At 33.3% G+C, this 27,850-nt stretch overlaps 4 protein-coding genes across 6 annotated transcripts; 2 read left to right on the forward strand and 2 right to left on the reverse strand.

The window, feature by feature from the left end:
• Positions 1–3,871: 3,871 nt before the first annotated feature.
• LOC108194847 (uncharacterized) lies at positions 3,872–8,384 on the forward strand. 2 transcript variants are annotated; one of them, XM_017361786.2, is made up of 4 exons: positions 3,879–4,649; positions 5,013–5,102; positions 7,209–7,276; positions 8,179–8,384. In XM_017361786.2, exons 1-4 carry the CDS (start codon positions 4,023–4,025, stop codon positions 8,312–8,314), a joined length of 921 nt encoding a protein of 306 aa, XP_017217275.1. In that variant the 5' UTR covers positions 3,879–4,022; the 3' UTR covers positions 8,315–8,384. The 2 variants fall into 2 exon arrangements, with proteins under 2 accessions (XP_017217281.1, XP_017217275.1); XM_017361792.2 differs by lacking the exon at positions 7,209–7,276 and having other exon boundaries at positions 3,872–4,649.
• Positions 8,385–9,332: 948 nt separating this feature from the next.
• Positions 9,333–14,141, forward strand: LOC108194957 (pentatricopeptide repeat-containing protein At1g31430). The gene is made up of 2 exons (XM_017361895.2): positions 9,333–11,694; positions 13,698–14,141. The coding sequence occupies exon 1, from the start codon at positions 9,342–9,344 to the stop codon at positions 11,325–11,327; it is 1,986 nt and encodes a 661-aa protein (XP_017217384.2). The 5' UTR covers positions 9,333–9,341; the 3' UTR covers positions 11,328–11,694; positions 13,698–14,141.
• Positions 14,142–14,699: 558 nt separating this feature from the next.
• On the reverse strand, positions 14,700–16,147 carry LOC108212375 (uncharacterized). The gene is made up of 3 exons (XM_017384101.2): positions 15,786–16,147; positions 15,640–15,705; positions 14,700–15,545 (listed from the first exon to the last, which is right to left on the reverse strand). The coding sequence occupies exons 1-3, from the start codon at positions 15,957–15,959 to the stop codon at positions 15,021–15,023; spliced, it is 765 nt and encodes a 254-aa protein (XP_017239590.1). The 5' UTR covers positions 15,960–16,147; the 3' UTR covers positions 14,700–15,020.
• A 2,443-nt stretch (positions 16,148–18,590) lies between these two features.
• Positions 18,591–27,445, reverse strand: LOC108201282 (DEAD-box ATP-dependent RNA helicase 1). 2 transcript variants are annotated; one of them, XM_017369574.2, is made up of 11 exons: positions 27,135–27,431; positions 26,696–26,930; positions 25,760–26,014; positions 24,565–24,719; positions 24,001–24,178; positions 23,459–23,646; positions 21,978–22,182; positions 20,930–21,035; positions 20,487–20,631; positions 19,538–19,588; positions 18,591–18,945 (listed from the first exon to the last, which is right to left on the reverse strand). In XM_017369574.2, the coding sequence occupies exons 1-9, from the start codon at positions 27,284–27,286 to the stop codon at positions 20,540–20,542; spliced, it is 1,566 nt and encodes a 521-aa protein (XP_017225063.1). In that variant the 5' UTR covers positions 27,287–27,431; the 3' UTR covers positions 18,591–18,945; positions 19,538–19,588; positions 20,487–20,539. The 2 variants fall into 2 exon arrangements, with proteins under 2 accessions (XP_017225063.1, XP_063941871.1); XM_064085801.1 differs by lacking the exons at positions 18,591–18,945; positions 19,538–19,588 and adding an exon at positions 21,231–21,363 and having other exon boundaries at positions 20,615–20,631; positions 27,135–27,445.
• Between the last annotated feature and the right edge of the window lie 405 nt (positions 27,446–27,850).

A 27,850-nucleotide genomic window follows, 5' to 3' on the forward strand; every position in this document is an offset into this window, starting at 1 on the left:
CCATTGTGTACCATGTTACTTGGAAATTCATCAACCTTTTATGGGGCTTTGTGCAACTTTCTTTCGTTTCTGCATCTGCACACTTCTACCTAGCTAGCTCCTAGCCTGCTACTACTATGCAATGGATCGACTCCATTACAAAAGTTGTGCATTTATTCGTTCAATTTTTAAACATAGATACAGATGAATTCGATTTAATGTAAGTGGTAGTACGAACAATTGAACACCATGCGAGAAAATTCCCCAATGTGCTTAAATATCGTTCAGAAATGAATGACGGATAATACTAACTTGTATAGATATTTTCAAGGATTTTATGAAATCGGTTAGGTTGAATGATGCCTTTCTCTTAAACCTGAACATCCCTTCTAAACTTATTCTGGTACACTTTAAACGTGTAATTCGGGTCGAGCGAACTGAGTTTCAAAATAAACGTAATTCGAGTCGAGCCGAATCAAGCCTAGTTAAACGAGTTTGAGCTGGGCGAGCTCGTCAGCAGCCCGACTCGAATTACAGCTCTACTCAAGTTGATAGTTTATACTACAATCTCAAAGTTAGTTCTTTTGTAAGAATTGAAGCTTAAAAAATTTGTTTCGATAATTTTAAACTTGTTAAAATTTATAAATTATTAAATATATAATAATAAAAAGAGTAATTGGGTGCGCACTGGTAAAACCACGAGCTCACGCAATAGCCTGCAAACCAAGGTAAATCGCACCTAAGACCAAGAGGATATACGATTCACTTTCAAGATGCCTTGGCAGTGAAATGGTAGACACGAAATATTTCTAAAATGTTAAATTATTAGAATGACTTGCAATTTAAATCAATTTCTGACTTGTTTATAATTTTAAACCGACTTCTACTTTTAGATAAATGGATATTTTTCCAGTTTATGGTCGAAAATAATTTAGAACCCGACTTTAAAATACACACACGCGCGAAAATATCATCGATCATTTTAATATTTTATTAGTTTTTCGCTTACGAGAAATTGAAACTTATATATATTTTAAAATTTTCTTTTAATTCTCATTAATCCTCTCCTATGCCGCAAATATATATCTTTCATCCTGGCTTTATGAGAGTTGATTTTACCCTTTATGAATTTAGTACTAGTAATTTATTTTTAGAAAATTGTTTTTTCTTTTACTTTTTACTTGTACTGGTGGAAACTAGTAAACTACATAAAAATTATGTGCGAGACGTCACAATGATATTGCTAGCTAAGGCTAATACTTCCATGTTTCAACATATGTATGTATAGGCATGAAGCCCAAAATTAAACGTTGGATCTGAAAGCCCAACAGTAATTTTCAAATGACGTGTAATAATTATTTTTAGAATAATGTGTAATAACTATTTATAATATAAAAATACTAAACTAGAACTATTTTTACCATTTATCATTTTGAATATTGAAAAATCATAAATAAACATGTTTTTTTTTAAATAATTGAATGATATAAACTAGCTTTATGCAACACATGCATTTTTATTAGAATATGTGATACACACTGAACTTAAAACAAGGTAATAAACTCAATAAACTAAGTGTACTTATTTGGAATTCTAGCAAAATAGTTAATTAAAATCAGGTTGTGTTGATTTGATAATACTGAATCAAAATGAAACGTCTATAATAGAGATAGTAGGAAAAGTAAAAAAATATACTATTATATTTAAAATATGCATGTAAGAATTTTAGCTTAAATATCTTAGAATGTTGTGAAAGAATAAATGAAAATGTCAAATACTTTTAACTTTCCAAAAAAAGAATATAATTTTTCTAATTCCACAACATCTCTATACAATACGGGAGCCTTTTAAATTTTCAGCATTATTTGATAGTAGTACTAGTAATACGCATGTTATCGAAATTGGGCTGGATACATATGTTACCAAAACTGGCAGGAGTTAATTGATATGATCTACCAACAAGAAGCAATTGAGTAAATTTTCTAAAACCAGACCAATATTGATTATATAGGTTGATTTAATTAAAAAATAATATGTTATTAATATTTTAAATTAATAAAATAGAATATATTAATATATTGGTTGACTGTAATTTAAAAATAACATGTTATTAATATTTTAGATTGTTAAAATAGAATATATCAGTTTAATATGATAATAAATGATGTGTAATCTTTCCACATATTACATAGGTTCGATAAATATAAATAACCATAAGTACAGGATGTGCGATTTTTTTAATAGGTTGGCTATACTTTTTAGTTTTTGGTACGTAAAATCAATTTTTAGCCAAGGGCAGTTGGAAATGCTCTTAACTAAAAATGTAGCGGAGAGTTGGTTCACCTCCTATATTTGTAATCGATACAATACTTATAATTGATATCGAGCAAATAGTCTGCACCAGACTTCTTTCTTGGAGTTAGGTCGGAAAATATTGTAACAGTTTGATTTGCCAAGAAAGGAACAAGTTCTTTTTGTGGTGTACTCGTGTGCATGCTGCTCTAAAGGAAACTGCTGATTTAGTTACCCTCGCCTAGGGATGGCAAACGGGTCGGTCGAAACGGGTTTTGTAAAAACCAAACCCGAACCTGATTTTATATTATAAACCCGAACCCGAACCCGAAAAACCCGAACTATGTAAACCCGAACCCGAACCCATCGGGTTTTATTCGGGTTCGGGTTAACCCGAAACCCGAAAATATAATTATTTAAAAAAATAAAAATTTAAGATTCATTAGTTTAAAATAAAAATATTACAAATTTTGAATATTTCAAAGCAAATCATGATATATAATCACTATAAAATCATATGGCCCAATATTTTGCAAGGCAGTAACATCACCTATCTGCAGAACCAGCAACAATGTAGTTTACTTCGTAGATGATTGAAGAACAAAGTCACGTTGCTGCCTCTGATCTAGGCTTTGTATTGTAATATAGGTCTGGAAACTAAAGAGTGTAATGAAGCGAGCTAATCAGATATACACACACACACATACACTGGTTTCGGGTCGGATTCGGGTTCGGTTTAAACGGTTTCGGGTTTTCGGGTCGGGTTCGAAACGGTATGCCATAAACCCGAACCCGACCCGAAAATAGTTCGGGTTTAAAAATTAAACCCAAACCCGAACCGAAACCCGAAATATTCGGGTTCGGTAAAACCCAATCGGATCGGTACGGATCGGGTATCCATCGGTTCGGTACAAATTGCCATCTCTACCCTCGCCCTTCTGAGAATGGAAAAATGTTATTAAGGTGAGAATGCCTAAGAAATCCTAAAAGCAACCTTGGAATTTGTTAGTTATATATGTAGAGAATATTAAACATGCTGGTCGAGATTTATAAAAACAGCACGTATGTCTCGCAATGGAGAATGGGAGCTCTTTCTTATCTTGCAAGTTAGCTTTCTCTTTTGCCTATACAAGCAATTTTGAAGCCCTCATCAACTCCCCTTTTAAAGAATGAAAGACTTCGTTCTTTTGGTGGTGAATGTGATAAAATTTCACAAAATATGTCTAGTGGTTGCAGTCAAGGGTTTACTTGAGCATGTAAATTAGGCCTTGTACTTTCTACTATTCTGTTAATTAATAGATGACTTGTCACGATTGCATGTGTTGAATCATTCAACTTAGATGCTTCGATTGTAAGAATAACATAAAATAAAACGAGTTGGTGAGCACGATTGGATAGCCCAGTGGTGGGTTTATCCTCTGTTGACCCGGGACACCCAGGTTCGACTTGGCTCACCTCGAGAATTATTAGAACAGATACTAAGTTGTAAGGCATATAAGCCTGCATTGTAAAAAAAAAAAAAAAAACGAGTTGGTTATTAATGAGCCACTAAATAAGGTATATAATAACTGATAATCAACCGTAAGGGGCCATATGCGCCAGCTATCGTTTTATTTAGATGATCCTACACCAGACAGTGCATATATCTACAGTATTGTGCAAGATCTGAATCAAGTACTGCTACATTAGAAAACGAGAGAGAGAGAGAGAGAGGGAGAGAGGGAGGCAGGGAGAGAGGGAGAGAGAGAGAGATGGTGAATACCTTCAAGATACTGGCACCAGTAATAAAATGGGTGATGAAACTATTCGGGTTGATACCTAAACTAGTAGAAATCGAACCCGGGACAGTCCTCAACATATGGTTACCATCCGAAACCTCGAAAACCACCACACCACACACCAACAAGCCCGCTGTAGTATTTCTCCACTGCTTTGCTGCCAATGGCATCCTCACATGGCTCTTCCAAGCCATCTCTCTCTCCAACACCTACTCCGTCTACGTCTTCGACCTAATATTCTTCGGCGACTCCACCACCGACAAACCAGACCGCACCGCAACGTTTCAAGCCGAGTGCGTCGCCAAAGCACTACACAAACTCGGCGTCGAACAATGTACGATTGTTGGACTTAGTTACGGTGGCATGGTAGGTTTCGAAATGGCGAGAAATTATCCCGACTTGGTGGAGTCATTGGTGGCTTCCGGCACGGTGATGGAGCTGACGGAGTCGATCACTGCAGCTTCATTGGCGAAACTGGGGGCTGATAGTTGGTCGGAATTGTTGATGCCGGACACCGTTGACGGTGTAAAAAAAGCGTTGACGGTCGGCACGCATGAGTTGCCATGGATCCCTAATATCTTTTTTCGGCATTTTCTAGAGGTGCGTAAGTATTTTTTTTGACAAACAAAAATTAAGGATAAACCGCCGAACTGTCAACACTACAATATTTTTAATTTTTTGGTTATCACGTTGGTAATTTTTTATTTGAGTTTATACGTTTCGCTTATTTATTTGATTTTTCTATTCCTGCTATCGCGGGCACGTATTGAGTTTAAAAGTTGATACTTGATGCATCAAATCGCGCGGATCTTAAATAAATATATCAAACTAGTCGAGTGGATAAGATCTTTTTTAGCTGGAATTTGGATTTCCGTTGACTAATTTCCGTGGACTAAATATAACAAACAATTCCTTTAATTAATTGTATATAATTAGAATGAGTTTGTTATCTAAATTGTGCAGGCTATGTTTGATAACAGAAAAGAGAGAAACGAATTGTTGAAGGCTCTGGTCGTTAAAGATAACGATGCAGCTTTACCCATTTACACACAGGTTTAGTATTGTTCCTCTTTTATTCATTACTAGCCTTTAACCCGTGCAAAGCACGGGCGGATATGTAGTTTCTAATTTATTATTTATAATTTAAATTTTAACGTCATTTTATTATTATTATAATATTAATAGATTGAATTTAATTAAATTATATTATTCAACTGACTATATTTTCTCTCGATAACTTGAAAATTGACAAACCCTAACAAATATATATATATATATATATATATATATATATATATATATATATATATATATATATATATATATATAGGGTAGCACTCCATAGCATAGCCTCTTATATGGAGTTACGTAGTACACCATTATAAATATATACATAATATATATTTTATTATATTTTTTATGAAATATAATTGCAAATTTTGATTATTAAACTGAAAACGAAGTTATACAATTTTTTTATTCCAAAGATCATCTAAAATTATGCAATATATTAACATGATTCTATAACAGAATAATAATCATCCAGAATTATTCTGTTGTAGAATCAGTTCAAAAATATACTTTTGTTAATCAAATTTTAAGTGTTAAATTACTTAAAATAAATTTATTATATAGTATTATATATTAAAATCACATTTTATATGTATTCTATAACAGAATTTATGATTAAAATTGATAATTTATAGTGGCGCACTACGTAACTCCATATAAGGAGTCCCTCTCTGGAATGTTGGCCTATATATATATATATATATATATAGAGAGAGAGAGAGAGTTTTACTCCAATAGAAACCTCCTTATCCTAGAAACTAAAAACCAAACTGAAATATCACTAAATCCTAAAGCAAATACCACTAAATTTTTAAACAACCCCATCTCCACCTCCATCTTCATCAAACCCACCTCCATCTTCACCAACCCCACCTCCACTACCACCACCTCCGTCGTCGCTTCCTTCATAACCACTACCACCTCTATGCCGCCCACCCCCTCCATAACCACCACCTCCATCTCCACCTCCATCTCCATTATTTCTTTAACAACACAACCTCCACACCTCCATCTTCACCAGGCCCATCTTAATCGCCACTTCAACCTCTTTCAGATTCGTTCATACTTCTTTCTCCACCTCGACTCAACTTCAAAGGCGGAGCCGCCACTATTCCGGCAACGCTCCAACCCCCTACTTCAAGCCGCCCAAACCTCCGCTACAATCATCTTTCCTCCATCTCCACCTTCACCTCCACCATCTCCACCACTATCACCGCCATCTGAATCGAAAACATGAACAGATCTGGAGATTCTAAGCTGGTTAATATCTGGAGATTGAGTTTTCACTAAATTCTACAGCACAGATCACTAAATCCTAAAGAGATAATCACTAAATTGTACTGAGAATATCACTAACTTGTATTGGTTTCTAGTTTTTATTTTAAAATTGGTTTCTATTTGATCATGAGCCTATATATATATATCCTATATATATATATATATATATATATATATATATATAATACATTTAATTCGAATTTTGTACATGTAGATTTAAAAATTAAAAAAAATCAGAAAATTCATAATCAATCGAATTTCAACATAATTTTGTAATCTTGATTTTTTTGACAACAAAAACTTTTAAGATTAGAATTAGAAAGAGTTATGTAATGTGTGGTGCTTATATTGATATAGAACACGTTAAAGTTAAAAAGAGTTATATAAAACTTTTTGTTAAAAAAAAATATTCAAAATTATTATTTATAATTTTATTTATAACATCATTATAATTTTTTAATGAAATATTATATGATAAGGTATTGTTTGGAGTGTTTTTAGTATTTGAAACTGTTTAACAATGTAAGACTAATAGACTCCACATTTGTAGACTTGTAGTACCAAAAGGAGAGTACCAAACCAAAAAATATAACTAAAACATAGGATTACAAATTATACCCATGTTGGCTTATTATAGTATAGTATAGATTATATCATATACTATGTATTTTAAGATTTAGTAATTAAAGTGTTAATTTGTTCGATTCCTAACTTTCTATCATCAAAAAATTAGTAATACTTATAGATTTGAAATTTGATTCATAAATGAATAAAACTCATAATAATTTGTTGCATAATCAAAATTTACAGAGAATCCATCTGATATGGGGAGACGATGATAAAATTTTCAACTTGAAAGTTGCAGACAACATTAAGCAGTAAGTATCTATCTTGCAATTGATGTGCATGTATGTTACAATCCCCATGCATCGAGTGTACAGGGTACACATGTTAGTACCGAAAGCATCTTCAGCAGGGTCCTAACATGTTTCCTAAATATATAATAAAATATACATTTTTTAAGAAATTTTTATTAAATGAGAACTCCAACAACATTCTCTATTTGTATTCCTTATTATTATTATAATATTATATTCAACTTGTAAGTAGGAGAGAGAAATGAGGGAAAAAGCGGAAAAAATGAGAGAAGTGAATATTATATTGTTCAAAATAGTATGAGGAATGATTCCACAATCGTTAAAAATGAGGAATGAAGTGAGCATTCTACAATTTTTAAAGAATCGCTAGGACTCTGCTGGAGTTGTGTTTTATATCATATTTCTTAGTATAATAGCTTATTCCTTATTATAATTATAATATTATAATAGCTTAAGAGCATCTCCAGCAGATTACCTATAACATGTCCTAAGCTAAAAATTTAAGGAATATGGACAAAAATTCACTCCAGCAGAATCTTTACTCATTCCCTAAACTTTAGGATCCACTTTTCATCCCTCATAAATAGGTAACCCCTAACCCATTCCTTATTTGTTTTTTAATGATCAAATATTCAACTCTCACTTTTTGGACACTTTTGCCCATATTTTTCTTCTTATTTTTTTGTTAAAAAAATTTGAATTTAATAATATACTAATAACATGGAACACAAATAGGGATCATTGTTGGAGTTCTCAATCAATATAGGATCCCTATTTTTTAGAATTTGAATTTTTTATTATATATTTAGAGAAGTTAGTTGGGACTCGGCTGGAGATGCTCGTCATTATATAGCTAAGCTGCTGGATATACTCTAATATAATCACTAATTATATAATTGCAGAATATTGGGAGACAAAGCAAGTCTTGAATGTATAGAGAGGTCAGGACATCTCACACCACTGGAGCGGCCTTTTGTCTTTAATCAACACCTCAAGAAGGCTCTTGCTTCCTTTCATACAGAAATTAAACAAAAATAATGATTGTGCATTTTATTTACTTGATTCATTCACACACATTGTTATTATGAACACATGCAATCAATTTTCATCATTGTCGAATGTTTTACATTTTATCTCATGTTGGATGATAATTAGAAATTTATAATCAATATTTGAGTGTAATATAACAAGATATTATTATAATTTGTAATCCTTAATTCTGGCTTATTGACATATGAGCACTCATATTTTAAAATGTGAAAGTTGACATGTTGCGGTTTGTAATCATTCAGTTAATTTTTTTTATTAAAGTCAAATTTAAAATGTTCATTTAAGAGCATTTTCGTACTTTCATAATATAATTTCCGATTTTTACCAAACACACACATTCCTATATATATATTTAAAAAATATTAATTTTCTTATAATAAAATAAAATTTTCTAATTAAATAAAATATGGTTTAATTGTAATTTTTAATATCATATTATGCAAACGAGATACGAGATTAGACTGAAATATGAGTACTCATCTACCAATGAGCCAAAATTAAAGATTATAAATTACAATAATCTCAATATCGCTATTATTTTATTTAAATATTAGTTCAAACTTATCTAGTTTCATAAATAATAAGTAAGGATAGTGTGGTCATATTCGATCTGTACTATAAATTCAAGAATATATAAGTAAGAATCAAATAATGAAGAATCGTAAAAGTAATATAATATAGAGATTTTTTTGACAGAAATACTATATAGAGAATTAGTTATAACAATAATAAACAAAAATGAAAAAAAGCTTAACCTTATTGTCGCGTTATAGAAATTATATAATATAAATATTTTACAAAATTCAGCATATTTTCATTCATATATTCGACGAGCTTTTAATTATTTCAAAAACATTTATTTACCAACATATTTGCTCTGACTATTTAACTAATTTATTATTTTAATCTAGATAAAACAAAATATATTAATAAAATTATTTATTTACTCTATAACACATTTTTGTTATTATAACCAAAATGTTGAACTATACACATGTTCTGTTACCGTACGAGAATGAAGTACTCGCACATCATGTCCTCTTCCCGCCATTTTCTTCAAAAAACATCAGTCAGATTCTTTACAACAAGCTCTACTTTACCTAGAGTTAGTACAAAAACATGTATCTACCACCTTAAGAACTGTAAGTCTATGCTTGAATTGAAACAGATCAAAACCCAACTTTTCAGAATATGTATCCATGAAAAAGATGATGTTTTGAGTAAGCTTATGGTTGCATGCACTGACCCAAAAGTTGGAAACTTGAGTTATGCTGAGAAAATATTTTGTAGAATCAAGAACCCATCTTTATTTGTTTATAATGTGATGATAAAGGCTTATACAAAGAGTGGTTTTTATAGAAAGACTCTATTTTTGTTTGATGAGCTTAGGGTTCTTGGGTTGTGGCCTGATAATTTTACTTACCCTTTTGTATTTAAGGCTGTTGGGTATTTGAGGGAAGTGTTAGTAGGTGAAAAGATTCATGGGTTTGTTGTGAAATGTGGGGTTGAGTTTGATTGTTATGTTTGTAACTCAATTATGGATATGTATGCTGAATTAGGGTTTGATTTGAGCTTGAAGAAGATGTTTGATGAAATGCCTGAGAGAGATTTGGTTTCTTGGAATATTTTGATTTCTGGGTATGTTAGGTGTAGGAAGTTTGAGGATGCTATTGAGGTTTATGGGAGAATGCAAGGGGAAGTTAGGCCTGATGAAGCTAGTGTTGTGAGTACGCTTTCGGCTTGTATAGCGTTGAAAGATTTGGAACTTGGGAGGAAAATTCATGATTACATTTGTAATGAGATTGGGTTTACTATGATAATTGGTAATGCCTTGTTGGATATGTATGCTAAGTGTGGGTGCCTAGATGAGGCACGGAGAATTTTTGATGCAATGCCGAGGAAAAATGTGATTTGTTGGACAAGTATGGTGTCTGGATATGTGAATTGTGGTCAGTTGGATGAAGCTAAAGATCTGTTTGAAAGAAGTCCGATTAAAGATATCGTTTTGTGGACCGCTATGATTAATGGATTTGTGCAGTTTAACCGAGTAGATGAAGCGATGTTGCTCTTTAGGGAAATGCAATATAACGGGGTTAAGCCAGATAAGTTCACAGTTGTTGCTCTATTGACTGGATGTGCTCAAGTGGGAGCGCTTGAACAAGGGAAATGGATCCACACATACATGGATGAGAACAGAATAGCAATTGATGCAGTTGCTGGCACTGCGCTGATAGATATGTATGCAAAATGTGGGTGCATAGACAAATCCTTGGAAATCTTTTACGGCATGAAAGAGAAGGATACAGCTTCATGGACAGCAATTATCTGCTCACTTGCTGTGCATGGGAGGACCAGCAAAGCCCTTGAGCTGTTCACTACCATGAAGCAATCTGGCTTTGTACCTGATGATATCACCTTTGTTGGTGTTTTGACTGCATGTAGTCATGGAGGACTGGTAAAAGAAGGCCGTCAATATTTCCATTCCATGATGAATATTTATCAAATTGAACCAAAGACAGAACATTATGGATGCATGATGGACCTTCTTGGCCGTGCTGGGTTATTAGATGAGGCAGAAGAATTAATGAAAAAGATACCTGATGGTAATAAGGATGCTGTTATTCCACTTTATAGTTCTTTGCTTAGTGCTTGCAGAATCTATGGTGATGTTGATATGGGAGAACGCATCGCTGAACGACTTGTGGATCTTCGCTCTGGTGATTCCAGTGTTCACACTCTATTGGCCAATATCTATGCATCTGCTAATAGATGGGATGATGTTACAGAGGTGAGAAGGAATATGAGAGCTCTCGGAGTCAGGAAGGAGCCTGGCTGCAGTTCTATTGAGGTTGATGGCAAAGTTCATGAGTTCTTAGTTGGTGATGCATCGCACCCCGCTATGGAAGGAATTTTATCTATGTTAAATTGTATAGCTAGACCTCTATCTGGCATAGAAGAAAACAAAGAGGAAAAAGAGTATCTCGAATCATTGATTTTGTAATCGAGAATAAATTGTAGAAGTCTAGATTGCTAAAGTAACTACTAAATTACTTTTTACGAAGATGGATAAGAACTGTGAGTTCCATACCCTCCTGACAGCAGATGTGATTTTAGACAACTAAATTGGGTAGGATGCCACCTGCTTGGGAACAAGACCTATTCAAATTCCATTTGAGAAATAAGTGGCAAGAGCATTTTTCAGTGCATTGGAGCGGGAAAATCTTTATGTGATTCTACATTTGGATGCTTAACTTGGAAAGTTAGTGACAATCTTGGGTGAATCCTAAAGGAGATAGCCATGATACATATAAGCAGACGAGTAAGAATAAACGTAGGAAGCAGATGGAGAACTTTCTTGACAACACAAGGTGTGACCTACACTTGAGCTATATACGCTGATATGATAATCTATTAAAGAAACCATACACACTTATATTAGGATACAGATAAAAAAAAGTATTATTAATACCAAGTGATGGTTGGAAGAATTTAAGTTTTTTCATCTCTTGTTTCATATGTTTAGTTTTAAGTTACATTTCCTTAAAGTGATGTCACCTGAGATCCATATGGTTCTTTGAGAATGGATGTAACTTAACTTATTAACCTTTTAACATTGAAGCCCATTGTTGTCACTAGATTCTTCTGGCTATTTATGATTCAGCTCTCTCTATGTATTCTGTTCTAGTGTTGCGGTCTTATAGGTATATATGATGGATTAGTAATTGCCATATGAATCAGTGATATCGGCTGTGCAATTGTTTTTTTGAATATCATAGGGGATGACTGGTTGTGGACTCACTACATCTTATCCTGCAAACTGTACATTTTTCTAATATACAATATTCAGACAAACTGGTTGTAGTAGACTAGTAGCTGCAGCTTGACAAAGTTTTGTGTGTTAAGTCATTCAGTTCAGCTGGTGGGTTATGAATCATGTTAGACCAGTCCAACACATCAGATGCATGCCTTGTATTATTGCTTTGATATCAGATATTTGTCTGTTCATCTCCCTGTCTAATTGTTCTACCAGATTGAAGTAGATATGGGCTTGGAATTTTTAATAGCATCATATACAAGTAATTTAATTTTATTATTTGATAGAGTTAAATGTTATAGAGTTGTGAATTACTTGAGAACAGATTTGTAGAAACATTTGGTTCCCACCCATTGCTGTAAAGTATATAGTCTCAAGTCTCTTTTCCAACTGTCCCATTTGGCTCTTAGTTTCAAATTTACCATACTTTGGCTGAAGCTTTTTGGACTTTTCTTTTGCAGAATAATATGTTTCGTTGTCTATGGTTTTTTAGATTGTTAATATAGATACCTACAGGCATGGCACCTCAAAGTCTAATGTGTTGTACACGTTAAAATTAGTAACTATTAGTTCTTAGATTCTCAAGTTTTTGCCCCGTCAATATGTGGTGCACACAAATCACGTGTAATGTTGCACAAAACACTTGTTTTCAAGGGTGTTGGCCCTCATTATCATAATTTCCAAGAAAATGGCCCCAAATACCAGTGTCGGAGAAGATGGCATGATCTGCCATTTACAATCCAAAACGCTAGATCGTCTGGCGTTTATCCTCCTTTTCTTTTTAACGCTACACGATCTAGCGTTTTAGAACCCTAACACTATTTCATGTAGCGTTTCGCTCCTAAAACGTCAAATCGTGTTGCGTTTGGTAGGGGTTTTCATCCCTAAACGCAATGCGATCTAGCGTTTTCGTCTAAAAAGCAAAACGTTGGATTATTTATGCGTTAATAATTGATATTTGGGGTCATTTATCCCAACTCTGTTATTTTGGGCATTACCTGTGAATTATGTGTCATCTGGGGCCTTTTCTGTGTTTTCAATCTGTTTACAAATATCTAAAATTGATTTCTGGATGATGTTAAAATATGTGATATGAATATAATAATACTATTTAATTCTTTGTATTTGCACATTTACATATTTATTATATGTTGTTTTTTACCCCCACTGTAAAATGCGCGAGCACTCGGAACATATGTACTGGTTGTAATTTTGTTTTGTTTTTTTAGCAATATTTTCTTCAGCATATGGGTTTAGAACACTAAACTAGATCAGTTATTAATGATTCGCTTGGCCTGTATATCAACACTCTGAAGTCCCTTCCTGCCATTGTAATGGACATAATTTTGTGGATTTTATCATATGTTTTGAACTCATATAAATATGCTTTTTTTTTCCTTTCCTGAAAGTCGACTTGCAAAAGCTTAATAGATAATGTGCCTGCAAGTAGATTCATTATCAACATGTCATGACTGCTTTGATTTGCTTATAAAAATGCACATTTTTACTGATAATGTCTTAAGTACTCTGTTGTTGAACTTCATAAATACTGTGCAGGTTAGTGTTGATGCCTGGGTGGGCTGTCAACCCGAGTCCTACATTTGGAATTCAAAATTGGCCTTGAATATAAACTTTTGGGAGATGCCCATATCAAAACCTTGCAACTTTGGCCTAGACCGGACAAGTTTATACAAATGCTAGAGTTAAGGTGTGTTTTTTCTGCAAACTTTATAATCGGAGCTGATCACGACCACCATTCCCACCTGTTAACAACGCAACAGAAAGCTTATTGACCTCAGGGCTACAGCTCCTTCAAATATTGAACAGAAGTTAGTTTCAGGTCAGTTAACTACTGCAAAATAGATTTAAATATTTATCTCTTTGTCATCATAACATAAACTTAAAACAGGGTTATATTATGTTATTAATAATATACTAATCATTGAAAAGTAATAATGGAGGGGAACTGGGGTCAATGGTAGTATGTTGTCATTTTGTCATTATACAATAAATAAAACTAAGGAGTCCAGTTATCTATATAATATAACAGCTGCCCATCAGTCCAAATTTGTAGTTGTCAAAAATTATTTTAGTAATACAGATTAAATTATTGAATACTAAACAGTATTACACGATTTGGTAGAGCAGCCAAAGAAGACTTTGCTCTGTGCACAGTGCAGTGCTTCTTCATTTGAAATACTAATGCAAAATTGTTCTGATAAGAATAAAAATAAATGTAGTTTACTTCGGTCATTAAAAGATCTAAATAAATAATAAAGTCTCCGTTCCTGTTTTGTGGCTTAAATTGTTATCAAGGTCACAAAACTTGACGCTTGAGTAGAATAGTCACAAATCGTTTGGCTAGGTAAAAGTCGACAAGTGGTTCATTATACATATTTTTATTTAATAAAATATATAATATAACGAAACACATCAGTTTCATAATTTAAATCAAAAGTAATAGAATAATAATTTCAAATTAAATACTTTTTAATAACATTTAAATACCAAATATCAAAATTGCCTAAGCAAATAGTAGTGATGACAAAGTCATTCATGTTCATCTCGATTGTGTATTGTTATTGGTTAGATTCAACAATGATACATCATGATCATGATACAAGGCTGTTGATGTCGGAGTACCTTCACGAAGACTCGATGACTAGTCTTCTTCGTGTTAGTAACAGCGTCTCGTATCATCACAAATTTACAACTGCACACAGATACGATCACATAGTAGTACTAGACCAATGCAAAAATTAACTGCCATTTCTTGACATCTTCACAGGAATATACACTACATTGATCATTAACTCATCACAACCTTGAAGGAAAAAATTCACGAAATGTGAGTAAACTCCCACAAATAATCATATCGTTTCATGGCCTTGAACGTTCTTGCCTTTTTTTCGTCTGCAGCATCTGATGAGGGGGCGAAGGACTATACTGAAAATCCATCAAATTGTCACCGCTAACATATATTACCCTAAAAATGTCATACTTGAAATCAAGAGACAAGCCTTTCAGGTACGGAACGATGACATCTTTGATGTCTGACTTGAGAATATACGAATAACAAGATTGTAGTGATTTCCATACAAAGAAGTTCAAAATAAATTCATCAGCTACTGCATTCTTACTGTTCTGATATTTTTTCAGGCACACCCCTGATGTTACCCCATCCATGGAAAGGAAGCTAGATTTGAAGGTAGCTAAAATTGTATAGGAAAGGTCGAGTTGTGATATATTCTCATCCGCCGTATGAGCTATAATACTGAATGAAACAGTGTCCCCAGTGGAGAATCTGGCAGATGCTGAGCCAGTTTTCGATTCTCCAGCATAGGTCTCGAAGAAGCTGTAGTCCATTAAAACAGCCATGCTTGATATATTTGTCAACATAGACATCTGAGATGTAATAAGAACAGAGGAATAAGAATAAAATTCGGATTCAGACATAGTGTTATTGCAATAACTGCTAGATAACTGACAAATTACTTACAATTGCAGAGTTAAGTGACCTCTTATCATTGTCGGATCTCTTCATCCATGCACCATACCACACGATCTGCGATCCATGTAGAAAACACTTAGTACATGAGGCCTCACACACACACAAACACACTCACAACATATCACGAAACTTACCATATTTCCATGGATGCTTTGCAGGATAGAGCTGTGGACGCAGCCAAAGGTTTCTGTCCATATCGAAAAGTGCTTGAGAGCATCCACAAGTTCATCGACAAGTACTATCTTTGGCTTAAGTACCAGTATGTTTACATCCAAGTTCCTGCTATTGAAAGGCATATAACAAGCCATACCTCAAGTCCACAACCACACTCTACTAGGTGGTTCTTTAGAAGAAATTATAGTCTAAGTTGAGAAGCAAAAGTATAGAGTTTTGAAAGTTACTACTGTGTGAGTTGAGATGCCAGGTTCTATATATACCCAAACTGGATGGACACTGCCTCACAAGATGTTTCCACAGCGTTGCATGTTGACGAGTGACCCGAATTTAATAGTATTGCATTCTTTTTTGTTGAAGAAAGGACTTATTTGAATTTCAACTAAACAAAGGCAAGACCAAGTCTACTTTGGCTTCTCAGACAGAGGGATCAGCTGAGGGGCCTCAAAATTAACTTTTATTACTCCATAAAAATAATGTTTTAATTATTAAAAAATAGATTAACAGAAAAATGTATACTTCAACACATTCCTATATGACTCTGGTAAGTTCTCTCATCAGAAACCTTAAAACACATCCTCCAAGTTTTCTATTCATATTTTGTTTGCAGAACATATTTGAATCCCAATAAACTGTGATTTTATAAATAAAATTTTGTATCTAGCAAGAGTCTAAAAATCGTATGACGTATTCAGCAAATATTATTATTCGGGAATAATTCTTGAATATTTCGATTATAATCTTTAGTTTAACAACGGAATTCGGTTGATTGCTGCCTTACGTAAAATTATCAGCTACTTTAATTCACTCGTGTATAGTCTCGTGGTACGGGCAGGGGTGGCAATTTCGGGTAACGGGTCGTGTTCGTGTCAGCAATCGGGTCGATTTCGGGTCAACCTAAAATCACTTAAAATTGAATAAAACCAAAAATTGAAGTTATTACAAATGAAATTCTAGTTTCGGGTCATTTCGGGTCCATTTCGGGTCTGTCGGGTGATTTTCGGGTCACTTTCGGGTTTCTGTCTCAGTAAATCGGGTTTCGGGTTGGGTCGGGTTCGTGTCGGGTTTCGGGTCGTGTCTGATATTGCCACCCTGCGTGGTACACAACTCAGTGGCAAGTACACGTCTGGCTTGACTGGTATCCTTATATTCAATTATTTACGCGTATACCCCACCTTTCTCAATACTACAGTCTAAATTTAGTTGACTGATGTTATTATTTTTTACTGGCCTCTCATCCGTGTAATCTACTGATTTTTTTTAATAATATGTATGTATATTATATATTCTCCGATTTAACTTTATATCAAAATTAAATTTGATTCTTTCAACAATAATATCAAAGTATTTCTTTCAATAATAAATGAGAAATGAGTTAATTATTAAATATCTAGAGTATCTCCAGCAGTATTGTAACTGGGTTTTCTAAATATATAATAAAAAATTCATTTTTTTAAAATGATGACTCGATATGAAATGACAATTATAATAATAATCTCTATTTGTGTTCTCAGTTATTATTATTATATTAAATTCAAAATCTTAGAATGATGAATGTGAGAAATAGTGGACAAGGTATTGAATTTTTAATTATTAAAATTTAAATTACCATTACCCTGTGTATGAGAAATGAAAAGTGAATTTTAAAAATTTAGAAAATCAAGTTTGATAAAGTATGGGATCCCGATTGGAATGATTTTGACTATCTATTTATCACTAAAAAATCTTCTCCCACGGTAAATTCTTATAACATACTCAATAATATTATTGAAAGCACAAGTAGAACGGCCTACAAAAATGTTTCTCTGGTCAGGCTGCAGCTAGGAGCTAGCACAACTTGAACGTCCGCTTTTCTTGCAAAAACTAAGATCGATTATCAAAATTTGCAAGGGCTCCTGCAACTTCGAGTCATTCATGCACATAATTATTTTTTGTTATTTTAAATTAATTAAGTTTGTTTACAAATTTAGAGTTGTATATAAATTCTGGATATTCCCAGACAAACCTAGCTTGGACCGGCAAAACCAAAAGCTTAGGAACACTATTTTAAGTAAATACTAACACTATTTCTGTTTAGGTAAGAACAGATTTACGAGTGAATGTCGTTAGACGTAGGCGTGTAAGGTACCAAAGCCACAACTCAAGTTAGGAATGCAAGTGATTTTTATGAAATTTATGGTACTTGTCTGCTCAAAACCAGATTTTTTTGAAGTATCATGTTTAATCCTATCTATGAAAATATATTTCTTTGATCCTATTTCTAGAACAAATAACTAAAAAACAATTATAAAGAATAACAAAAAGAAAAGGTGTTATTTTCTGAAAACACAAAATAATGTATAATCTTTGATCTATGGATCTGATGAAGCATCAAAATTAGTTATTTTGATTGTCATGTGCTCTTAGAGCATTTTCAACAGGGTATTTCATGTATTAATTGATTTTATTTTAAAAATAATAACTTAATTCTATTTTAAGTTATTAGAAATGAAAATATATCACTTCAATATGATAACGGGCTCTATTTATATACAAGAAGAATATATTATTAGATTTGAGTTTTTTTTACATAATATTTATATTTTTTTATTTATAATATATAATAATAATTTTTAGCCAAGTTTAAATAGGGGGACCTTGTATATCAAATCAGCCATGGCTGCTGCCATACCGAAAACAAGGCTACCCGAATGAATACGGCAAAGCTTGGTGATCACACACTTGTCCCTATTCTCTACCTCTGCCTTCTCGTTAGGCAACTTGAATGACCAACAATCATTCTCTTATAGTTCTTCCAAGAAATGAGTGTTCTCCAGTAAGTGTATATATATGTGCACAAAGTCCATGAATTGGTCTCAACCTCTATCATACATTACATACAGGTTCAAGTAGTACTAGAAGGTAATCATAACAAAATATGGCAAGTGCTGCTGCTCGGTTGGCTAGCAAACTCCTGCGTCCTGGCGTTTTACAACCCAAGATTGAATTGCACGAGACATCAACTCAGACTCCTTTCTCAGCTGTTGCCCCTTGCCGACGCTTTGATCAGTCTCCAGTTATAGTCTCCAGAATCCAGCCTCAGATAAACCTCGAAACCATATTCGAGGAAGAATCTACATGCTGCATATCAAAAGTCACTTGATAATAGTATGCGGCAGAGACAGCATCTATTACTACCGCCATGTTTGACCTAGTAGAGAACGACATGTACTAGCTTTTCTTGAATCTGTATTTGATTCAAGCAGATGTTCGAGTTCCATTATTCATTGCTTGTATAATCAATTATCTAGTATGACAATGTATAACCACCAAAGTAACCTGTTTGTCGGTATGAAGATTCTCAAATTATAGATGAAACTAGAATCAACACTTAGCCCTTAATATAAGCTCCACAGATCTGTATTTCTAAATTATAATTGTTTCACACTGCATTGGCTACCTCATCAATTACGTATTGGAACCATGAGATAAATGTTAGCTTCACTCATGCGATGGATAGACGGCAACTACAATTTTATACGACAAAAACTAATATAGAGAGAGCTAGAGAGATTGCGTGAGGAAAAGCAAATTATACTAAAGGCAAGAAAGTGATTGAGCAATGTAGCAACACCATTCATCAGTTGGCGGTTAAGCAATTGTTGTTAACATCTGCAACTTAACATTTTAAGTTGAGCAATTGTGATCGTCAGATCAAGCTGGAATAGTCTACCTCCAAATCTGTATCTATCATCCGACTCTGTCAATTATAATAGCTTACAACCTACAAAACGGCAACATAAATTGGGTGATTATATAGCACATTTATTATAAAGCACTAATATGCGAGTGAAATGTGCCCATAAAAGATAGCAAAATAAACAAATTATCTTAATATTCCTATTTATTCACATACATATACGATAGAACTAAAGAATGGTCTTTAACTTAAAAATAATAATTGAGACTCTAAAAAATCTTATTGTACCAAACAAATAATGACATAATAGCAATTTAATCTAATTTACATTATATTTGGTTTGCAGCAAATTAAATTTGAATTTTATAATTAGCAAAAAGGGGAAGAAATGGAGAATTCAACTTGACTTGTACTTTTCTAGCAGGGAACACGGTACATGCAGAATCAAATAACTAAATATGCAACCAATAGATTCAATTAAATGAAGGTACTAAAAGCGGATATTTTAAAGTAAGATGTTGGATGTAATATAGATTATTTATTCTTTTAGGCCAGATTATTAAGTCTTTTGGTTGGAATAAAAATATAAGATGTATGGGTTTTTTATGATATAATGTTAGATAACAATAATAAAGATGAGGTATTCTTTCGGTAATATTATGTTTGTGTGTGCGTGTGTGTTCATCCATTTCTAGGATTTGCTTTCAGTTCTTGTAACCCTATTAAACAATTTAACTTTTTAAAATTACTTTTAATATTCGCTATATATTTATTATAATATTTTATATAGGTTCAATCCAGATATAATTTTTTTTCCAATTATATATATGTTAAACTCTACTTAAAATTGATAAGTATGCTCTTTTTTATACTAGTTCACATTTATAGCTACATAACATATACTACTGACAACCAAAATTAAATTTATCAAGGCTATTACTAACAGAAATAAAATACAGGAATAAAGGAGCTTAACAAATACCTCCTAGATCTACAAAATTGAACTGGCAGTCATCAGGACTTCCAGACTATTTGTTAATAGCGCTTGCCCATATGTGACAATCTAATTCCAGCTTTGCGCTTCTTGTATGTTTCTGATTCAACACTCTCCTTCAGTTTTGCCAGAGCTGTGCCAGTGTAGAGAGAGGCTCAGTACTTTAAAAATGTCCGATAAAAATCAACAGCATTAACATTGAAATGTACATAATTTAAAGTCATTAATACTCCATTTTAAGTTAAGTGGGATTATCCGAAAAAACCTCAACGAATTTGAGAAAGAACAAGGACACAAGTGACCACAAATAAAAAACATATATAAATATAATGAAAGAATTGACGGTTGGCATTCTTCAGATGAAGGTGACAGCAAGTAGGAAGTTATGACAACCCCAAATTAGAAATTCAAACAATATTAGAGAATATTACCAGAAGCGTACACAGAGCGGAGGGGATCCAATGAATCTGGAGTTATAGAATGACCAGAGCAAGAGTTATTATCGGCTTTCTTTAATAGCTTCTTAAATCTTCTCTCCTGAAATAAGGTAAACAGACCCTAATTTGTTGAGCATATAGAAGATATAAAGTAAAAACTTCTAATGGAAGCTCCTTTGTTGGGAAACTGTCATTACATAAATTGAATTATTACCAGGGACTGATGCAATGCTTCTCTTACTAATTTGAAAATAAAAATCATAAAGCTAAAGTAACTGAAGGTTCGGGCAAGTGCCTGATTATACGAGAATTATCCTTAGCTCCTGTCCTGTTCCAGTGACTACTAGTTGGACGGACATCCGCAGGGGAAATTGCTTAACAGCTACTGATCATATGCGCACAATCATAAAACTGCCTCATTTGACTGTCTATTAAAGTAAATCTTTATGTATTATGTACAGGCTAATATACTAAAAACAAGAAATAATATAGAATGAGCTCTCTCTATATCACTACGCATTCTACTCAAAGTCTATCCTCTTATGATTATGTTGTGAAGTAATATATTTATGTATATCTAGCTATTTTTCCTTAAGAACAAATAATTACCATAATGATTCTTTCATAGTACAAAATTCTTATTAAGATACTTTGTACTCAATTCTAAAGCACTTTGGCCTCGTTTGGTTCACGAGTTTTTTAGTCACATATGTAAACTGAAATTCCTTGGAACTAGGTTACCGTACAGACTTCCGTGGAAATTTTAAAACACGTGTTTGGTTTAAACTATGTAACTTTTATATTCATGTTTCTTATAAAATTTTAAATATTATGATACATTAACTTTATATAAAAATATAATTTTATATAATTACAATTGTATTAAAATTAGTAAAAACTAAAAAGTAAAATTATATATGTACATTATTTAAAATAACTTACAAACAAAAAACAATTATTCATATTTATAATTTTATTAGAAGATATATAAAATCTTAATTATAATTATATTAAAAGAATATAAAATTAAAATCTTATATACCTCATCTTTATGCAGCAATGTAAAGCAGCGTCCTACCAGACCTGCTCTTGCTGTTCGACCAGCACGATGAATAAATGTCTTGATATATGGAGGTGCATCATAGTTTATAACGTTCCGTACCCCCTCAACATCCATCCCACGAGTCATTGCATCTGTTGAAACAACAACTTGAACTTCCCCTGCTCTGAAGGCCTTCAATGTTTTGCTGTTAAATATATTTCACACCCTCGTCAGACTTCAATTAGTCAGAGAATGACAGAGCTACTATAGATAGTACTAGAGAAATTACAAGCATGTACATGAAATGCACGTAATCAGTTTTGATAGATAATACATGAAACTCTATATTGGTTAGATGAGAAAGTTTTACTGCAGAATTTTATCAGCAAAAAATAATTTAAATAAATAAGAAGGGTATAATTCAGTTGAGTGCCCTTGTATGGAGTGCTAACTAGAGTACTAACTGCAACATGTTCTTACGGAATATTGCAAAACAAAAGCAGAACTACTCCATATAAGTAACTCTATGAGAATTTCCAAGAGACTGTTATAGCCTCTTGCCTTGCAAAAAGTAACTCGTCTACTTTTATATGACTTGTAAGAAGTAATGTTTATTTATAAGTTATTATGTGTATAGATAGATTAACTGATTAACTGATAATCTAATCAAAAACTAACATTAGTGACAAATAAATAAATTTAGAAGTCACATGGAGTAGGTTCAGCATAATTTTGTCAAGTCAAATTACATCGTTGGGAAAAGGTCACTGCAATTCATATTTTGTAGAACATTACAAACAGTTTCCAATTTCAATTATATTTCTTATACAGAATTTAAGATCTTCTACAAATACGCCCCCTACCCCATATATTTTTGCCATAGACTCTTAGTAAAACCTAATCCTGTACATAATTTACAAAAGGCACAAGTTTGACAATTATGCTGTAGTATTTATGGTTTCTTACTTGAGGATCATGTGCTCACAAAGACCACTTCATCGTCGAGCAAGTGATGGAAATAGGTCAAGCAAACACAATCTATGTGCGGGATACACATGAAATGCTATATAATTTAAACAGATTGTTACACATGAAAATATGTCCCATTATAAAGTGGGATTAAGTTTGTGATCTAGAAAGGTAGAAAGGGTTTTGGTTCTTGTATGGAAAAATTACTATTTCACGTATGGGAGGTTTTTCATCTTTAATCGTGCAAACAGTTAATTAATAAATCGAAACTGCTTCTGAATAAGGTCAAGAGAGCCACATAGTCGAATCCACAAGGACTAAATTTACATAACAATACATGCCAACTTTAGACATCGAGTTGTAGACGAGCATAGTAAAGCATTTAAGAGATATAGAAAGTATCAAGCCATTCGACCATTACTGATGCACATTGAGTCATTGCCACAATCCAGTTCTTATTCTAAACAAAATGTAGGCTCCGATGGATACTTGATGCAGTATATTGAAGGTACCTTCTTAAAGCCTGACGTTGAACACCAGAATACTCCTTAATTTTAATATTCAAATCGCCAAAAAACTTGAGTAAAGCACATAGTCTCTGTGTCGACTCGACAGATGATGTGAAAACAATGCTCTTCTCCCCATGCAGAGATTGCAGCAGCGCAACGAGATACAAGGGTTTAAAGTTTGGTTCACATATCTGCAAAAAGATGCATGAGTTGACAATTATTGAGCGACATAATTCATGCAAAAGCTATGTTGTTACTGCATTACAAAACATGCCAAGCGTTGAATAGGAGTCATATCTTAAATATTGAGCAAGAACAACTTTTTGCATTTATTATAATCCAAAAGATAAATAAAACATTTCAACAGAACCCAAGTTGCGACATAACTAATTAGTAAGTAAAATTGATCGAATTGATTTCTTTATTTATTTTGGGAATGCATGGTGGGATAGTATTTAAAGAGATAATAGATCATAGAGTTTTAAGATAGAATTTTTTAGCTTTATCAAGGATATAGGATAGTCGAGTAAATTATGAGGTCATACCACTTTGAATAATTGCATTTGCTCAGGAAACTGATAACGTATCTTCCCCGCTGTCATGAACAAAGGATGGTGAAGCTCGAGCTGAGCAAGTTTGCTCGGATCTTGGGTTAGTGTGGCAGATAGAATCATCTTCACAAGCCTGGGGTAAGATTTTCCCTTAAATCCCCTCTCTACACCCCTGAAAAAAAAAATTGTGTAGAAGGTAAAATAATATGCAATCAGCATCTTCTGGCCTATGAATTTTATCCAAAATAGAATGATATGCAGAAGGATATAATTAAACTTTAATTTGGAAATAGGAAGACGGGATTATCCTATAATCGCAACCCTTATCGTTCATATAGCAACTCACAATATTAGAAACCTACACACTTGCTAGTTTAAGCAGTTGCCTTCTATTGCCAACTCTAAAGATATCAAGTCAATTCTATATATGCCAATGCATATAACTGAAAAAGTTATTAGTTGAACAGGCACACCAGAAGATAGAAATCTGTAGACCCATAGAACATTAAAGACAAGTGGTTAGTAAAAAACATAATGTAACAAGGTTTAAGCACGCACATCCTCCTTGTAGTCTTTATGGATCCAAAGGTTGTAGGAACAAAATTTTCTGCATGAGGAAAGAGACTTCCACCACTGGAGCGGGTCAACTGAAGCACAGTAGGCAGCCAAGACTGGTATGCCTCTCTTAGTAACCGATCTGTTTCATCGACTACCTAAAATATTTAAATGTCAAATGGTGACTAAAATTCAGAACAGAGCATATACTAATAAACTTCAGCCTACTCAAGATATCAAATAGTACTGCCCTAAAGAGGTCAAATCCATCATCTAACTTCTAAGTGTACTAGATTCATTTTAGGATAGAATACGAAATTCACCTTCTTATGCAAACCGCATAACACATATACAAAAGTATATGATGCGGAAAACCCACATCTCAACTTGTATTATTAATCAAAACCGTTATTAATAATACAATCAGTCAAACTATGATACTCAATACTAATAACACTCAAGTCCGCCCACAAGCGACACTTAAGTCTATATCTTGAGCATACATAACAAACACAATATGACTATGTATATATAGTCATCTCAGACTTAGCTAAATGAGAATCTGATTCTGAAATACCTAACTCCAACTGGAATCCAATTTTGAAATCTAACTCAAATCAGAATACATAATGGATTAATACCCAACAATCCTTCCCATATTATGTGACCAAGACAAACCTTATATAATAATTGTCTAAACATATAATTATTATCCATATATGTTTTGGATCACCCAAGCCCATGCTACCATTGTAATGGGATGATGCCTAACAATTTAATCATTCACATCACAGACAACATATTTAGTTTTAAACTTATTTTACCAAGATTAGGACAGTTTAGTACAACAGTAGTTTACTAGTCTTAGTTTTCATATACACCTGTAACATGTAAAATTTATAAACTGGTTTGGGCTTCAAGGAAACTAGCACTCCAATTTTTATTAGAGAAAGAAAAGAAGTTGAATAGGGGCTACTGTGTTAATGTATACCAGCAATTATAAATTCATAAAAATGCTCCTGTAGTAAACAAACTGAAAATTGCTTAAGGTATATTCATCTAGAGGAGGAAATTTATCAATCTAAAATTGACCAAGAAATAAAAGGTTGACCTCTTCCTTGGATTAGGTGACAATTATATTAAGTGGTATATATTGTTGCTTGGCATATTGTAGTGTATCTTGCTCCTTAGTACTTACAAGATAGTGAAGATGCTCAAGTGTAAAACCCTTGGTGTTATTAATATGGTCCATTAGCCTTCCAGGTGTTGCTACTAGTATGTCCACTGAGCTCTGTAACTCCTCTGAAAGATCTTCTGGATCATAACAAATACCTGCCTCAAGCTTAGGCCTCTTAATAAGTTCTGAAATTTCATCAGCAATTGAAGATTGGCCGACTGCTAAACCAACTGATAAACCCATTGCAGGAGCAATAGTGTTGAAAACTTCTTTAACCTGAGAAAAACAGTAATATATATCAAGTTATTCTACTTTTGCTTTATACAACTGATGAGACCTGAAACTTCAATCATGGTTAAAAACATTAAAATCATACTCCAAGTGTGCAGACATCAATTTTTAACTTTAGTCGTAGTTCTGTCTATCAATGAGCATTTCTATCTTGTTAACAAAAGGGACCTAAGTTAAATAAAATTAACAAATTGAAGGTTTCGTGGAGCTCTATCTGTTTATTGGGTAGAAACAAACATGATTTATGTGTATATTTCCGGTATCAATATAAAAGCTTCATGCATTGTACCATAACCTTTAATTAACTTTGGAATTTACTTAATCCCAAATCATCTATAATTAGTCGTGACAGAGTGCTTTCACTATATAGACAATAAAGCAACAAAGAAACAGAACATCAATACAGAAACATTGCAGCTATTAATCGTGACAGTGCATTCACTATATAATATATATATATTACTCTAACTGAGTCGTTACAGAAACAGAATCTTAGAGAGAAAAATTTGCTTTAATACATATATAACGAAGAAACAAGTTTAAATACTAGATTTTAAGGCATGTCTGTTATATGTATCTGTCTTAGAACAGGGACGTGTGACAATATTTCTAAGATTGGTACATATTTTGAATTCACCCTATGAATGCTTAGAAAAAGTGATTAACCTGTAAAGCCAAGTCCCGAGTGGGTAACACCACTAAAGCACGAAGATATTTTACAGCACGAGTTGACAGCATTTGCACAATTGGCAGCGCATAAGCAAGAGTTTTTCCACTTCCTGTAGGGGAATTAATACAAAGGTCCCGCTCAAAAGAACCCGGTCCGATTGTCTCATGCCAAACCGCAAGCTGAACCGCAAAGAGCGAGCCAATTCCACTACTCTGCAAAGCTACAGCCAACCTATTTGAACCAATCAAATACCAACATTCAGCATATCTTTCAAGCAAACAAACGGAAGAATTGGCATTGTAAACTTAACATCAAGAACTGAGCAATAAAAACATAGTAAAATTGAGCTTAACAATACAAAGACAAAAATAATAAAGCAACAATTTTTACAAGAAATTAGGGAAAAAGAGCAAAAGGGGTGTGAAGAAATAGTACCTAGAGTCAAGCATAGGGACTTTATCAAGTGGGCAGTTTGAAAAAGAATCAACCTGTATTGGGCTTCTCATCCATGGCAGAACTGGCACACTTTCCTTGTTCTCTTCCTGCTCTTTCTTCATTCTTTTGCTATCTCTTTCTCCAGTCTTCATCTGTGTGTGTTTGTGTGTGCGCAGAGTTGCAGCTTGCAGGCGAGACAGAAGAGAAGGGCGTGTCGTGTATACTTGCGGGGGAAGAGAATTTGGGCTTTTGTTGGGCCTAATTAATTGGGCCGAGAGAAGTGTTTGTTAATGGGTAACTGACTCGAGGGAGCCAGTGATATACATAATCGGGGCTGGCTAATTACTGGTCCTCCCGGCTCCCTTCGCTTTATTTTACGGGCTAATTAGTTGAATTTTATGGGGCTGTTTGTTTTGCAGGAGCAGAAGCTGACTTCTGCTTCTCTCTACCCATTTATATAAATAAGCGAAATCATTTTTAAGAAGTTGAGAATGTTAATTTTTTTCTCATAGCTTCTACTTGTTAATTTTTTTCTCATAGCTTCTACTTGTTTTCCAAGCACTTTATTAACTTATTTACTTCTCATTTTTACTCCACTTTTTAGTTTAAATAATAAATTATTTCTTTTAAACTAACCTACATGGCCCCTGTATCTGCACGTAGGGTATTGATTTTGATAGAAAAAATTGAGTAGGGTATTGAATATTGATATTTAG

The sequence above is a fragment of the Daucus carota genome, chromosome 1 (genome assembly GCF_001625215.2).
Source record: "Daucus carota subsp. sativus chromosome 1, DH1 v3.0, whole genome shotgun sequence".
NCBI lineage: Eukaryota > Viridiplantae > Streptophyta > Magnoliopsida > Apiales > Apiaceae > Daucus > Daucus carota.

Coding starts and splice junctions, on each gene's coding strand:
- LOC108194847 (XM_017361786.2), top strand. CDS start 4,023: ATGGTGAATACCTTCAAGATACTGGCACCAGTAATAAAATGGGTGATG. Junction 4,650..5,012: donor TTTTTCGGCATTTTCTAGAG/GTGCGTAAGTAT, acceptor TAAATTGTGCAG/GCTATGTTTGATAACAGAAA. Junction 7,277..8,178: donor GTTGCAGACAACATTAAGCA/GTAAGTATCTAT, acceptor ATATAATTGCAG/AATATTGGGAGACAAAGCAA.
- LOC108194957 (XM_017361895.2), top strand. CDS start 9,342: ATGAAGTACTCGCACATCATGTCCTCTTCCCGCCATTTTCTTCAAAAA.
- LOC108212375 (XM_017384101.2), bottom strand. CDS start 15,959: ATGGCTTGTTATATGCCTTTCAATAGCAGGAACTTGGATGTAAACATA. Junction 15,706..15,785: donor AAAGCATCCATGGAAATATG/GTAAGTTTCGTG, acceptor CATGGATCGCAG/ATCGTGTGGTATGGTGCATG. Junction 15,546..15,639: donor GGTCACTTAACTCTGCAATT/GTAAGTAATTTG, acceptor ATTACATCTCAG/ATGTCTATGTTGACAAATAT.
- LOC108201282 (XM_017369574.2), bottom strand. CDS start 27,286: ATGAAGACTGGAGAAAGAGATAGCAAAAGAATGAAGAAAGAGCAGGAA. Junction 26,931..27,134: donor GTCCCTATGCTTGACTCTAG/GTACTATTTCTT, acceptor TGGTTCAAATAG/GTTGGCTGTAGCTTTGCAGA. Junction 24,720..25,759: donor TTGAGCATCTTCACTATCTT/GTAAGTACTAAG, acceptor TAAATATTTTAG/GTAGTCGATGAAACAGATCG.